General features: G+C 39.4%; 1 protein-coding gene across 2 annotated transcripts; it reads left to right on the forward strand.

The window, feature by feature from the left end:
- The first annotated feature begins 5196 nt into the window (after positions 1-5196).
- On the forward strand, positions 5197-9227 carry SRSF1 (serine and arginine rich splicing factor 1). 2 transcript variants are annotated; one of them, XR_007146844.1, is made up of 5 exons: positions 5197-5758; positions 6167-6351; positions 6725-6897; positions 7099-7781; positions 8703-9227. XR_007146844.1 is itself a non-coding variant. In XM_047832700.1 (4 exons), the coding sequence occupies exons 1-4, from the start codon at positions 5565-5567 to the stop codon at positions 7291-7293; spliced, it is 747 nt and encodes a 248-aa protein (XP_047688656.1). In that variant the 5' UTR covers positions 5197-5564; the 3' UTR covers positions 7294-9227. The 2 variants fall into 2 exon arrangements, 1 of the variants encoding a protein (XP_047688656.1); XM_047832700.1 differs by having other exon boundaries at positions 7099-9227.
- The last annotated feature ends 6562 nt before the right edge of the window (positions 9228-15789 follow it).

Raw genomic sequence — 15789 nt, forward strand, 5'->3', positions numbered from 1 at the left:
AAAGGGTAGCACTTCTAGCAAATAAAGCATATCTGCTATTTTTTAAAAGATTTTTTTATGTTTATTTATTTTGAGAGTGAGTGAGCAGGGGGAGGGGGAGAGAGGGAGAGAGAATCCTAAGCAGGCTCAACCCCATCCGCACAGATGTGGGGCTTGAACCCATGAACCATGAGATCGTGACCTGAGCTGAAATCAAGAGCTGGACGCTTAACCGATTGAGCCACCCAGGTGCCCCTGAAGATTTTATTTTTAAGTAATCTCTATATCCAACATGAGGCTCAAACTCACAACCCCCAAATCAAGAATTCTGTGCTCTACCAACTGAGCAAGCCAGGTGCCCGTCTGCCATATTTTTTTAACAAAATTCCTTAAAGAGCCAATGACCCCAATTAGGGAATGTACAATATGAAAAGAGTTTTAATTTTTAAGAGAAAGAACTAAGCAGGAAGAGGGAGTAATGATAGTAACAGGAAGAAGACGTGGTGAAAATATATCTTTGTAACAGACAATTTTAAGAGCTGTTTTCTGGCAAAATCATATTCTATTGTTATTAATAACGGGACCTTAAAGGTGGGAAGAATTAGCCAAAAACAAAACAAGAAGAATCCAAGAATAAGGGAAGCCAGTCCTAAAATAAGATTACCAAGGGGCACCTGGGTGGCTCAATCAGTTAAGCATCAGACTTCGGCTCCGGTCAAGATCTGACGGCTCATGAGTTGAAGCCCCGTGTTGGGCTCTGTGCTGACAGCTCAGAGCCTGGAGCCTCCTTCAGATTCTGTTCTCCCTCTCTCTTTGCTCCTCCCCAGCTTGCATTCTGTCTCTGTCTCTCAAAAATAATAAAAAATAAACAATTTTTTTAAAAAATAAGATTACCAAGACTGTATTATTAGATGACTTATTTGAGCCTGTAAAGTGGCCATCATTATTATGCTGTGAAATGAAAAATAATGCTTGTACCCATTGTGTCTACCCACTGGTAGCAACACGACGAGGTTTCCATAGAAACCTTCTCATCTAATTATGCTCATCTAATGCCCCACCTCTTTCAAAAAGCAGTCAGCAAATGGTCAGTAATATTCATTTTAACAGAGATTTTACTGGTAGGAAGTTATAGTAGAAATCTGTCCTCAATATAGTTTATTAAAGAGGAGACAAATATAAATGAAATAAAAAGATATATGCTATTTCTTCCTTTTTCAGAGAATATTTTTATCACTGAAACAAGCGGAACAAGGGAATAGAGTCATGCAAATGAACTGTTCCTGGAGGGAACTCCTATACACAGCAGAATCAAGTGCTCCTAATCTTTGGGTCTCTTCGCCCAGAAAAATAACAGTTATCCCCAAGGAAGACAGTAGGGATTGACACGTGTGTATGGAAAACAGGATTTCCAGATTTGGAAAGACGTATTTCAGTGCAAATTACTCTAGAACACTCCTAATTCCCAATGCCCTTAGAGAAATGGTACTAAAAAACTAAAAATGGTATTAAAAAAACACTTTTTATTGAGTTATAATTTACATACTATACAATTCATTCGCTTTGTGTACAATTCAATTATTTCTAGTATGTTTACAGAGTTTCATAACTATCACCACAGGTACAGAGATTTAAGTGTTTGGCAAATCACTGAAAACCTGCGTCTTGTAATTTCAACTTTCGTGGTAATTAACTCTTTGAATTTTTTTTCTCAAGTAATTATTTCCAGGATAAAATATAGTGCTGACACTAGTATATACTTACTAAATTGAATCAAAAGGCTTGAAAATTTTTTGAGGAAGTTTTCATAAATAGCGACAGTGCTGAAAATAAGGCAGTTTCTGAGAATTAAGCTAGTAAAATCTATACTTAGTAGATTAGTTGGTTGTGGGAGCAATCCATAAAACTGCCAGTGAATGTGTAAGTGAGGAGTTTACAAACACTCTGAATCCTTAATTAAGATGAAGATGGGGGTGCCTGGGTGGCCCAACTCTTGATCTCAGCTCAGGCCATGATCTCAGGGTCCTGAGTTCAAGCCCCACACTGGGCTCTGCGCTGGGCATGAAGCCTACTTGAAAACAAACAAACAAACAAACAAACAAACAAAAAAGATGAGGATATAATCTCAGGAGGCAAGGTGGAAGTGGCTGTAATTTGGTCCGCAGAAATCTAATCAATTGTCTAGTATACTGTTTAGACAAAGTCTATGTGCAGATTAGCCTACAGAAAGAGAATTGCCAATCTTTACCCAGCATTGTCCAGGGAACAGACCCACAAAACCCATGGGGGTATGAGTTTTCCTGTCTTTGAAGAGGTATACTCTGAGATGGGGCAGGGATCATTTTTTCAGGCCTCGCCATCGTCTCAATGAAATCTCTCAAAACAATTCGCCTCATTTTGCTTTGATTCCTCATTTACTAAGCAACTGTCTGATATGCTTTCCAGACCCGCCAAAACAGTTATCTTTGGTTTGTATAATTTGAGCATCCTGGCTACCAAAAATTAATCTGTCCCCAACAAATGAACAAATGACTTGGTTTATTTTCTTAGTTTTTGCTCTTGTGGACTAAAATATGTTAATCAACTCTGGGACATTGATATTACTATCACACCCGGAACTGTAATAATCACCAAACTAATGTCATCCTGGGAAATCTCGATAAATGGCCAGACTTTTCCTGCTACATCCTGAACTCATCATGGACCCCAGAGCCTATAATTTGGTTACGTTCAAATACAATAAAAGGAGCCAACAGAGGAACAAGAATGTCTTATTCACTCTATATTAAATTCTACTTGGGGCGCCTGGGTTGGCTCAGTTGGTTAAGTGTCAGGGTCATGTTCGGCTGGGGTCATGTCTCACCGTTTGTGGGCTCGGCCCTGCGTTGGGCTCTGTGCTGACAGCTCGGAGCTTGGAGCCTGCTTCGGATTCTGTGTCTCCCTCTCTGTCTGCCCCTCCCCCCACTCACACTCCGTGTCTCTCAAAAATAAATAAAATTTTTTTAAATTAAAAAAAAATTTCTACTTGTATTCCTCTGAACTGAACAAAATCAGAAATGACTGCATTAAATTGGACAAGAATAAATCAAAGCCAATTCACAATTTTCTTATTTTTCTGGAACAAAAATGTCTTGAAATTAAAAGCAACTATGTTTAAATCACTTCAGTTATCATTAACATTATTCAACAGATGAACTTGAATAACTCTTAAGTGGAGGTATAAAATAACAAAGTGTGCTAACTAAATAACTATTGAATGAACCAATCAATACATGATATGCCTGCAACTTTTTAAAAAACTCTCATCTCTTCTGCTACTAACTGAATAGGACAGGGCTAGAAACTGAATCATTTTGTCGAAATAGTGTCTTTTTTGGTCAGCTTCTCATCTTAAAAATGATCAGGTTCTTTTGTTTTTATTAAAAGCTCACTGTCAAAAAAATATCATTGAAGGATACTCAGTGAAGGATGGTCTGAAAGATAATCTGTCCTTCCCTCTAACATTTTCAGAGATTTTTCCCCCTGTGAGAATCTAGACACCCCTTTAAGAATCTGATTACAATTTCAAATCCTCTTTGAAGAAAAAGTACATGCACATATACACACAATTTTGGAAACCATCACAGAGAGTTCAAACACAACCAGAGATCCTCTATGGGTCCGTTGAGGATCAAATTGAATTTGTATTTTGGGATCACTCAGACGTTTATAAAATGCACTGTCAACTTTTAGAACTAAGAAAACATGCCATTCTCCTAAACAACCTATTTTTTAATTTCAAAGGCATTTAGACTTTTGAATATACTTGTGTTCCCTTCTTTACCATGACTTCCGGAATGAGCTGAGTGAGACTTGCAGTGCATCTTTAGGAACCGATCAGGATATTACTGCTGGCATTTTGTGTAGTAACCTCACCCTGATTTCACCTTAATCCCTCCCTGCTTATTTTCCCATTCGCCCTGAGTTCTTGGTCCAGTTCTAATAATGTTTTATGGTATCTCCGTAAATTGCCTCACACACATCCTTGGGGACTGTTGCAAACAAATACAGAATATGAAGAAAATCATCCTTAAACACAGGGTGCAGATGTTTTAGCATATTTATGACTGCAGAGTTTTCTTAAAAATTGAACTCATTACTAATATTTTAAAAACCCAACACTTCACATAAAAATCCAGACTTCAAGGGCGCCTGGGTGGCGCAGTCGGTTCAGCGTCCGACTTCAGCCAGGTCACGATCTCGCGGTCCATGAGTTCGAGCCCCGCGTCAGGCTCTGGGCTGATGGCTCGGAGCCTGGAGCCTGTTTCCGATTCTGTGTCTCCCTCTCTCTCTGCCCCTCCCCCGTTCATGCTCTGTCTCTCTCTGTCCCAAAAATAAATAAATAAATAAATAAACGTTGAAAAAAAATTTAAAAAAAAATCCAGACTTCAGAGGTCTCTCTAAACAAGTTCCTAACTCCCTGGGCCAGCAGGCAAGAGGGCTCAGTCCTGAGCAGCAACAGTGGTCTCCAGTGGTCACAGTTCTCACGCATCCATTTTGCTCGTTTATATTACCTGAGAGGCCCGGAAGTTCATAAAAGGGAACAAACTTCAAGATTTTGCACACACACACACGCTTTTCTCGTTCTTTCAAAGGGCTGGATACATAACAGGCACGTCACTCTTCAAGCCTTCACTGGACCTCTCCTCTGAGGTAGGGCTAGGCAATTAAAGAGAAGCTGAGGTCTGAGTCCTGGCTGACTGAATACAGCTCAAACCACCGCCACTACATCAAGGTGTGTTGAATTGAGCCATACAAAGTTAAGTTTTAAACCGACGGTGGAACGGTACTTGGTGCAAAGTATTTACCAAGGAGTCTAAGCTGGGTTGCCCTAAATTAGACCCTTATCTAAGCAGCTCACCGCCTGAGCGCAGGAAAAGGGGCGGGAATACAAAGTCAAGCCTCGGCTCCTGATTGAATCACAAGCCTGAATCACAAGCGGCGGAACTCCTGGACTAGCAGCACTCTCCGAGAATGTCCGCGTTTCCGGAGCAACGGCCAGGTCCCTTCCCCTTTAACTCCGCCCCCGGCAGTCTTTCCCGCCAAAGGCCGTTAACGCCGCAGAGCATTGTGGGACACAGCTCAAGGCTAGGTTTCACCAAAGGCTTTCAAGGCGCGGACTTGTTTTTAAAAGGGACTCGGTCCTGGGAAGGTTGAGTATCCTTTAAGACTCGTCAGGGATTAGTAGCCCGTTTACCGATGGATCTGTGTTTAATTCTTACCAAACGACTGGTCACTTCACTGGCAAGCCACTCCGCAAATCGGAACGCGGGGAACTTTTTTCTCCCTTCGCGCGGAGGGTGACGTCGCACGTGCGTGAGCGTACCTATCGCAGTGCCCGTTACGCTCTTGCGCGTGCGTACTGAGATCGAATAGCTGCTTCCTCCCGCTTCTCTTCCTCCCTCCCCCCATATCCGTGCGCCGAGCTGATAAAGGCGCCATTTTGGAGGGGCCGCGGGAGACGTGGTGTCGCTGCGGGCTCGCTCTGCCGTGCGCTAGGCTTGGTGGGAAGGCCTGTTCTCGAGTCCGCGCTTTTCGTCGCCGCCATGTCGGGAGGTGGTGTGATTCGTGGCCCGGCAGGGAACAACGATTGCCGCATCTACGTGGGTAACTTACCTCCAGACATCCGAACCAAGGACATTGAGGACGTGTTCTACAAATACGGTGCTATCCGTGACATCGATCTCAAGAATCGCCGCGGAGGACCGCCCTTCGCCTTCGTTGAGTTCGAGGACCCTCGGTGAGGCGGCCCGGGGCTTGCGGCCTTGAGGCAATAAGTTGGGAGTAGTTGGGAAAGGCCTTGATACAAAGAATGGGGAGGTGGGCTCTTAGGTTGGGGGTAAGACGATGTCGCCCATGCAGGAGTCGAGTAAGGAGCCGAGTCGCTGTGGCTTCTCTGGTGACTGGGCCCATGGACGTCCCCAGAGCGGACTTTCGGTCTCGGAGCGGGAAACTGAGGCGCTGAGGGCTGGTGTAGTGGTCGGGAACCTGGCGTGCTTCTGGGTGGGGGAGGGGCCATTCCTATTATGCAGCGCATGTGGGCTCTTCATGCTGGGTGCGCATGTGCGGGGGGCCGCTAGTTCCCGACTGAGTTAGCTGCCCCTCCCGGTCCTTTTTCTTACGCCCTTTGCTTTCTGTGATCACGCAGAGACGCGGAAGACGCGGTATATGGTCGCGACGGCTATGATTACGATGGATACCGTCTGCGGGTGGAGTTTCCTCGAAGCGGCCGTGGCACCGGCCGAGGCGGCGGCGGGGGTGGAGGTGGCGGGGCTCCCCGAGGCCGCTATGGCCCCCCATCCAGGCGTTCTGAAAACAGAGTGGTTGTCTCTGGTGAGTTTACTGTTCGTGTGGGTTGTTGAGAAGGGACAGAAACCACTTTTAAGTTTTTCCTTGCGTGAGCAGTGTTGACAAATGCAAGTTTTTGTGATAGGTCTTAAATTAGTTGCTCAGGTAAATTTAGTAACAAGGAATACTGTAGTGGAGATATACCTGTTACCACGTAGTTATTTACTATTAGGTTGAGTACCTAGAATATGAAGATCTTTGCTTTGCAAGTAAGTTTGGACTCTGGATTCCAGGATCTTAGCAGCTCTTAACCTAGGATCTTGAGTCTAATTAATTTTAAAGTAGTTTTTGTTCTAGTGTAAATTTTAAGTTTAATGTGAAATATAGAGTGAGTGGTGTTGAAAAAATACCTTTTTAGGACTGCCTCCAAGTGGAAGCTGGCAGGATCTGAAGGATCACATGCGTGAAGCAGGTGATGTATGTTATGCTGATGTTTACCGAGATGGCACTGGTGTCGTGGAGTTTGTACGGAAAGAAGATATGACCTATGCAGTTCGAAAACTGGATAACACTAAGTTTAGATCCCATGAGGTAGGTTTTTTACACTTACTCTTTTCTTTGGCCAGAATTGGATACAGTGGTCTTAACAGTGGAATTTGAAGGTAAGATTCAGGCAAGGGTGTCCAAGTAAAGTACCAGATTTCTGGTTTTAGTTACATTGTATTCGTTCAGCATGCCTGAAGACAGGTGAAAGCTTAGATCTTTCAATCGAAAGTTCTGTCTATTCAATAGGGAGAAACTGCCTACATCCGGGTTAAAGTTGATGGGCCCAGAAGTCCAAGTTATGGAAGATCACGATCTCGAAGCCGTAGTCGTAGCAGAAGCCGTAGCAGAAGCAACAGCAGGAGTCGCAGTTATTCCCCAAGGAGAAGCAGAGGATCACCACGCTATTCTCCCCGTCATAGCAGATCTCGCTCTCGTACATAAGATGATTGGTGACACTTTTTGTAGAACCCATGTTGTATACAGTTTTCCTTTACTCAGTACAATCTTTTCATTTTTTAATTCAAACTGTTTTGTTCAGAATGGGCTAAAGTGTTGAATTGCATTCTTGTGTAATATCCCCTTGCTCCTAACATCTACATTCCCCTCATGTCTGATAAAATGTATTTTAAGTGATGTCATAGACAGGATTGTTTAAATTTAGTTAACTCTCCATGCTCTTCAGACTGTGATATTGTGTAAATGTCTATTCTGCTCTGGTTTGTGTGAACTGGGGATGTTGGGGGGTGTTTGTGGTTATCTTACCTGGGGAAGTTCTTATGTTTATCTTGCTTTTCATGTGTCTTTCTGTAGACATATCTGAAGAGATGGATTAAGAATGCTTTGGATTAAGGATTGTGGAGCACATTTCAATCATTTTAGGATTGTCAAAAGGAGGATTGAGGAGGATCAGATCAATAATGGAGGCAATGGTATGACTCCAAGTGCTATTGTCACAGATGAAATTGGCAGTATTGACCTTATACTAAAAGGCAAGGGTTTAAAGTGATTATATACATCTACCTTAAAACACTTGCAAACATCTTATGCAGTTATCTTTAGCTACAATTGCTTTGCTCTTTAAACCTTGGCAATTGTGGCAAATGTTACATTGCCCATTTTGTAACAGTTTATTTTGCTCCCTTCCCCCCTTTTTTGTTTTAATAGGGACTAATGTGGGAAGAACTGGCTAATTTGTCACAGTGCTTAGTTACAACTGTTAATGTGTGACCTGCTGTTGGTGTACATGTGGGTACAGGGTGTCTTTAATTCCAACCAGATAGAGTATAATATCAATACTGCTAAATCTGCATGTCCTCTGTGTGACTGATATAGCGTTGCTATTTCATTTTTTTAAGACAAAATGAAAGCAAAATAGAGAATTCCAATGTATCGGTGTAGATAATCTAGTTGGGAATACTTTTTAAGTCTCACCTTCCCCTTTTAACTAATATTCATAATTGACTCGTTTAAAACACTTTAATTTACAAATTAAATTGCAGATGGGAGCATTAGGTTTAGTTTAGACTTAGGGTGGGTAGCAATACCAGTAAACTTTTCAACTACATAACTTTTTGCAACCACAAAACCTGTAATACGCTGTACAGTAACAAGTGTTGGCATTATCAGTTGAACTGTAAATATAAAATGCTTCTTCCAATTAGTCTCTATGATGATTAAGTTTCTAAAATTTATCTGAACACCATTCAGAAACTTGTTTTGGGGAATTTGATAGTTATTGATGTACATCTGTTAAACTGATGACAGACATAACTCATCATTCCCCAGAAACCTTTTTTGATTACAGTATCTAACATTTTGCCTCCTCTTTTTTGGTTTTGCTGGTTATAAAGGTTTGGATTGGAGAGGGCTCACTGGATCCCAATCCTTGGAGCTGGATCATTGGATTCAAATCATAATGTGGATAGGATAGGGAGGATGAATTACAAGGATTCATGGAGCGGGATCAGATTACCAGGAACATAGGAGTGGATTCCTGCCCCAACCAAACCGCATTCGTGTGGATTTTTTTTTTTTTTTTTTATTCAACTTAATTGGCTATTCCAAAGATTTTTTTTTTCCTATTTTTGACGATTGGAGCCCTTAAGATGCACGATGGAATTGTGTTTTGCATTTTTTGGTAAAAGGAGCAAAGCGAGGACCTGGAGATAATACGCTGGAGCAATCTCCTTGGAAGGATTCAGCACGAGTAGATGGTAAACATTTAAAGGGGAAAGGGGGGGTTTGTTTAAAATAGTAAATCAGTAAGTCACTTCTAAATTTAAAGAACAAAATTGGAGTTGAAGAATAAGTAGGTTTCCAATTGGCTATTGCCGTTTTTCTTTGAAAAAAAAAAATAAACATTTTTTAAAAAACTATGCATGGTTGTCCTTTTTCCTCTTCATGTAAAATTTTAAGTGGGTGACTATCCGTTAATACTTTGATAAGATACTGATTCTTGTGTTATGTATTAGTAAATTAAAGCTTCTTGAAAGGTAATCTCTAATAAATGGTATTAGCCATCTCTTAATGTTAATTGTAAAAGTCTTCAGGGAGATAAGAAGGAATTTGGTGTATATAATATGGTAAATGGGATGATCTAGTTTCTGAAAGATAAGTTTCCCGTACTTTGACAAAAATGATTAGAAATTTATAGATGTTTATTTTTTGGTGATAATCTAGACAGCATAGGTTTTTGTGCAAAATTTGGGTAGTGACTAGTTAATGTTAACTTGGGGATAGTGTTGGAGATTGTCAAGCTCTTCTCAAAAATTGGTAAGTATTAAATGTTCAATTCACAGAAACAAATTACTTTGTTTTGAAATGTGAATACTACACTAGTATATTAACTGCTTATATTTGAGTGAATTATTGTTAATAAAAAGCTGGGCTTTAAAATTTTGCCTGTGAACCCTTGTCAACCATAAGATTATTCTGTATCCAAAACCTACCAGAGCAGTGATTTATAGCTTAGTCTGCTAGTTTTTGTATCTTTTTACTTGACAGCCCCTTGGTGCTAAATTTTCAGTGAATTGGGGAAGTAGATTTTTAGTTAAAATCCCTAATGTTTTTCTTTTGATTTCCTCATAGCTAGTCAAAAACCATCAAAACACATTTTTTGCACCCAAAAGAAATAACTAAATCTTAACATTTGCCTTGGATGCTAATCAGAGTTGGAAGCTGAATTTAAGACCACTATGCAGGTGACATAATTTCAAACCTAGAAAAAACTAGACCTGATCTTGGTGGTAGAGGAAATGGGCCCCGAGAGAGATTTGCATAAGGGCACCTAACCAAAACATGTAGATGAACCTTGTGGAATGTAGGGAGGAAGGGAAGGGATCTTAAGTTCAAAACAGATTCTGTATTTAAGTAAAGAACTTGGTATAGACTAAGAAAATCACTAGTTCTTATGCAAGAATTCAAAGTCCAATGTTCAAGAAGTGGAAAGATTTTTCCTATTAAAACTGACAAGTTCTGTTTTATGTGTAGAACATAAATATTTTAAACAACTAATTTTGGGAAGGTTAATATGAGCTAGGCTTAAGCCTGTGTTCATTGAATGTGTTGGAAATCAGACCAAGATGAAAATGCCTTCACTCAAGATTGAGTGCATTAAACCTAAGTTGAAAGATGTACTCTACTAAAAATCATAGTAGTTCCAACCTCAGTAATTGAAGTGAGATGAGAAATGTGTCATAAATACGCTGTCTGAAGATGAGAGGACTTGACTGCATATTTATGAAAGATAGATGGGTGCGGGTCCAGACCGCTGGAAGCTGTGAGGGGAGATGTAGGCTTTGTTGTTTTTGTTTTGTTTTGTTTTGTTTTTTCCAGTCTTAGGAAATGAGTCCTAAACCTCTCCTGTTTTGGCAGCTACTAGGAGAAAGTCACATTGTTTTAGAACTAAAAAAGCTGCCCTGTATTGTTCCCCTTTTCTCTCCCTATTTGTGTCTCCTTAGAATAGTGTAGGGAACCTATAATTAGTTTGTTATTTTCTAACCAAGGAAAAACTCCTCTAAGTCTTTCTAAGAAGCAATTATTTTTCATAACGTCAGATTGAATAACCCACCTTGCTGTTCAGCCCACATCCTTCTGGAAACAAAAGGTAAGAAACCCATTTTCTGATTTGTAATTGTTTGGGATCTGAATTTTTTTTCAAAATTTTGTTTAATAATTTTTTTAAGTTTTGTATAACAGATTTTCCTCATTTAAAATGTTTTTTCTCCTAAGTTTTATACTTTTATAAATTTTGAGTGTTCCCATGGACACTCATTGTAGTGTTTAAGTTGAATAAGATGGATTTAGAATTTCAGCTTTTTCAGTTTTATCTTTGAAACATCTTGCTCATTAGGGCTGACGTGGGGTTTTTTTGTTTTTTTTCAAATTTTCTGTGTAGATGAACTGCGTCTTTTCACTTTGTATATGAAGCGCTGAAATTACAAATTAAGTTATATGTATGTGTTTATCATAACTGGTAGTAAAAGCTATTAGGCTGAAGTTCTGTTGTTACATAACCATCCTTTGGTTTCACTTAGTTTTATCCCGGTATAGAGTGCAAAGGCAGAAAACAGGTGCACAATCTCTTATCCAAAAAACTCTGAAAACAAAATTTGTTGTTGAATGTAAAACCCGACCAGAATTGATGCCTTCATTTTGCACTTTCTGGGGCTACGCGGTCTTCTGCAGAAATATTGGTGTTTTGTTACACCGTTACCATAAGCTTTGCTGAAGGTGTTACATGATACAGGGGCTATATACCATATATTTTAATATTATAAAGTGAAAATGACTCTAAATTTCAAATACATTTGCCTCCACAAGTTTGGGTAAGAGATTGTAGAACTAATAGAATGAAGAGCTAAACCTGTATAACTTTGGGCTTGTGAGTGAAAAACCTGTTAAGTGTGGATCCTTTATTGAGATGTAAGTTCCCCATCTTTTTAGGCTGAAGCAGCCACGAGAAAAAAGGTATGACCCACATTCTTTATATTCTGTCGCTGTTGTGAACTCAACAATTGTACTCCACTGAAGGAAATTCTGCCATCCTAGTGTATGTAGTGGTACATTTTATTCTTGGGGGGTAATTTTTTTCAGTACTTTACAGGACTTTACATTGATCAGTCTGATCCTGTATGAGAAGCTGGGATTGGCATGAAGTAATGAGATTATAAGGAAGCATCTGTTCATTGTGTTCATTTTGATTGCCTATTGAACAAATAGCAATCCTGGCAAAAACTTTAAAAAGAGGCCCAGGAAGTTAGACTTACTCCTGTGATTGAGGACTTTGGGGATGCTTCTTGATTAACTTCAAAAGCTATACCTGACAGGCTTACATTAAAGGTGGTTGTGATTTTGTAGGAATCGAATTTTTGTTACAAAAAGCACTTGATGCTTCTGAAAAAATAAATTGAATAAATTAGTCTTTGTCATGTAGAAGTTAATTTAGGCAGAAATAACCTCATAATAAACATTCTAATAAGTTCTGCAGCTGGGTTATTGGGGAGAGAAAATTTACACTTAACGCATACCTTTGCATTAAGGTGGTTGCAGTTGTAGGTAGGTGTGCAAAACAGATAGATGAAACAATACTTAAGATCTTGAGTTCTGCAGATCCTGGGTGTTTGTCTTTATCTCTTAAGCACAAAGGAGTTAACGCGCAACAAAGTTAAATGTCTTAACTCCTGTAATTTAGGACTGTAATCTGGCAACTATTGATAGAACTATCGGTGTGAAGATAGTGGGAATTGAGAGCCTCTATAGAATGCTATATTCATCTTCACCAAATATGAACAAAACCACTTGTAGGGATGCCAGATGTCTAATTTTCTTTTTCTTTTTTTTTTTTTTTTTTTTAATATTCCGCTCCTGTTTGAATAAATGCTAGGGAAAACCGTATGGCCACTAGAGGGGGCTATTACACAAAATCAACCAGGAAATTATCCCTACTGTAAAACATCCCTAAAGCAAGGTGGAAAGCAACTGCCTTAATCCTATTAGCTTCAAAGTTAAGTGGGGTTTTTTGAGTAAGTTTCCTTACTATAACTTTACCTTTGCCTTCCCATCTGTTGAGTAGGAATCCATTTAGGTCTTGAATAGAGATTTACTAGTACTGAACGAACCTATAAAGAAAAATGTCTAGGTTTGGGGACTTAGGAGAAAACGCTGTAGATGTGAATTTGCTTGTTTCCCTGTTTCCCTTGTACACCTACAGGTATAGATCAGTAAGGCCAGAAGTATAAGAATTGGATACAGGAGTGGATGTGCTACACAAAGCAATCTAGGCATAAAATCAGTCCTATACTAGGAAAAACAAATATGTATTCTGGGACCTTTGTTGCTTGTTTATATGACGTGAAACAGGTTTCTGGAATCTTCTTTCTTAGCATTACTGAAAGACTTAATGAGTATTAGTGTGTCTTAAAATCCTGCTTATTCATCAGGTTAACTGTTTACATTTGTCTGTTCTCTAGGCTTTGCTTAACTAGACACACAGTATCTTGTGACCATAAAGTCTGTACACATAGTTGTCTTGTCATGTTTACTTAATGCCATTTTATATTAAGAAAGCTTAAATTTCAGCATTCGTCATTCCCATCATTCCCCTCTCTATAACCTTATATTGCAAAAAAACTCAAAGGACACAAACTTAACTCTTGTTTAAATTCACTATAAAAATACTGTTAAAATTTTTTAGGTCCAGTCGATGATACAGTTTACTCAAGAAAATGGGTATGGGAGCACACACCTTAAAACATTGATGTTAGAAACTTGTATGCTTTGAAGAATAAGATTCTAAAAGAGCAAATAAAAGTATTTTTCCAAGAGAGAGCAGAATCAAGTTTACACAGAGGTTGCCTGCTTAACTAACATTTTATGTGGCAAGTGTAGCCACAGAAGGTGGTTGCTGACTAGCAGGCTTGGTGCAGGTTGGATTGAGAGGACTCTAGGTTGATTATGCCTGTGTCTTTAATCTTAGCAGTGTTAGCTATGGGGTCTCCTTAGCCGAACTTGTGAAGAAGCACTCTAAAACCAAAATTGTACAATTGGAACTCCAGAATTGACTGTAGAAGAAAAAAGCTGAACTTGGAGATTGTAAATTGCCAGAGGCATGGTAGAATTATGTCCTGAGGTGCTATTAGGGAAGCCTTAACACACAAAGTTTGGGATAAGTTTTCAAGTTGTGGCAACGATTAAGGTGTAAAACTTAGGAATGGACTGCTGTATCAGTCAAAAGACAACCGACAGCCTTTAAATGGGACTTGGAAGTACTGGGCTGAATCTCTCCTGCCCTTAAAGTGGCTTACTTGGAAATTTGAGTTAACAACATCTACTGTATGGTCAGTGAATTTTAAGTGTGGTTAGAATTTCATTAGTATCCTCACCGCAAGCCCCAACTGTCCACCAGCCACTGTTGGTAGGGTGATTTTTTTTTTTTTTTCTCCCAATGAAAAATTTATCCTGTCACTCCCTACTAGAGTATTTTGAAACCTCATTGCTTGGAGGTTAGTCTTAGAAATAAGGCACCTGAGGCCTTTGGTAACCTAGCCCCCAGCCTACCTTTATAGCTTCATCTCTAGCCCTCCCCCTGATACGCTCCATATCCCAGGACATGGTGTTCCCCAGCATTTCTTGCATTTGGTCCTAGTGTTTTTTTTCTCCTGCAGTGCCTTCCATCTCTTCATTTAGAGAGATTTAACATTGGATAGTATGTCAAAAATCACCTCCTGGAAACTTAATGCCCGTCATACGGACAGAATCATTCCTTTGTGTGTGGACACAGACTTGTGTGTGTGTACCTCGAGTATAGCTAGGTCACCTAGCTTGCTTGCACTATCCGGCCATCTACTTCAACTTCCTTGTTTCATGAATTTTAATTTCCTGAGGAACCAAGGTGGTGTCTGGCACGATAGTCACTAAATAAACTTATTTGAATGAGCACTATTGGTCCTTCCCCTGTTCCCACAGAGTATTTCTACTGTATCTTAACTTTTGCCATTCTGTCTTGATTATCAGTGAGTTGTTTATGTATCTGTCTTTTCTAACAGGTCATAACCTTTCTTCCTCCCCCTTCCAGGTATAGCACAAAATAGCTATGCACTGAATAGACACTCAAGATAATCAATTGCTTTGGAAGAGAAACCTAGAAATTTGAATTATTTCCCATTCTGAGTATCTTGAATAAGTATAGGTCTATATTTTTTCTGTGTCTAAGTTGGGAATAAATCTTTGTTATTGATTGTGTAGTAGTAGAAGCTAAATATTTGTATGTAACATTAAAATATCATTTTCCATTCTGTGACCTCCTGGAGTGTTTCTAATTATTTTTGGAGACTTTTTTTTTTTTTTTTTTTTTTGAGTTATAAAATAAACCAAAAGTGACATCCACGTTTTAAGGCGTGAAATGTTGGCTGGCACTAAAACAAAGACAACTGAAAATGGTTCCTTTGTCCTCTAAAACTAGGTAGTAAAATTGCATACCACTTTCTGTGTAACCAGTTTTTAGCCCAGTACCATTGTATCTACAACTTGAACTAGAGCTTATTTGCCAGATAGTTCAAAATGCTGTTCAGTTTGTGTTCCATCTCCATTTGCCATACCAGCATCCTTATCTATACACCCAAATTCGTTACTGAAGTGTTTTAGCTGATTTCATGTCAACTCCCTTAATACGAATCAACAATAGGTCTACCTTTCCAATTTATCACTATTCTCAATCACATCTTCCCTTGCTCTGGTTGATTTGGTAAATAACGGACCATGCTTGTTTTTACTTTTGTGTGTTTGTAGACCTTTCTCCTTCCTTCCCCATTAGTCACCCTGAAGCTTCAAGTCCTGATCATCCTCTGTTAAACTTCATTCCTGAAACTATAAACTTCACATTTCTTCTCTGTGATGCATTTAATCTCACAAATTTATTTTATTACTCTTGGAAGTTTT

Source organism: Prionailurus viverrinus, chromosome E1, assembly GCF_022837055.1.
Source record: "Prionailurus viverrinus isolate Anna chromosome E1, UM_Priviv_1.0, whole genome shotgun sequence".
In the NCBI taxonomy this organism is placed as follows: Eukaryota; Metazoa; Chordata; class Mammalia; order Carnivora; family Felidae; genus Prionailurus; species Prionailurus viverrinus.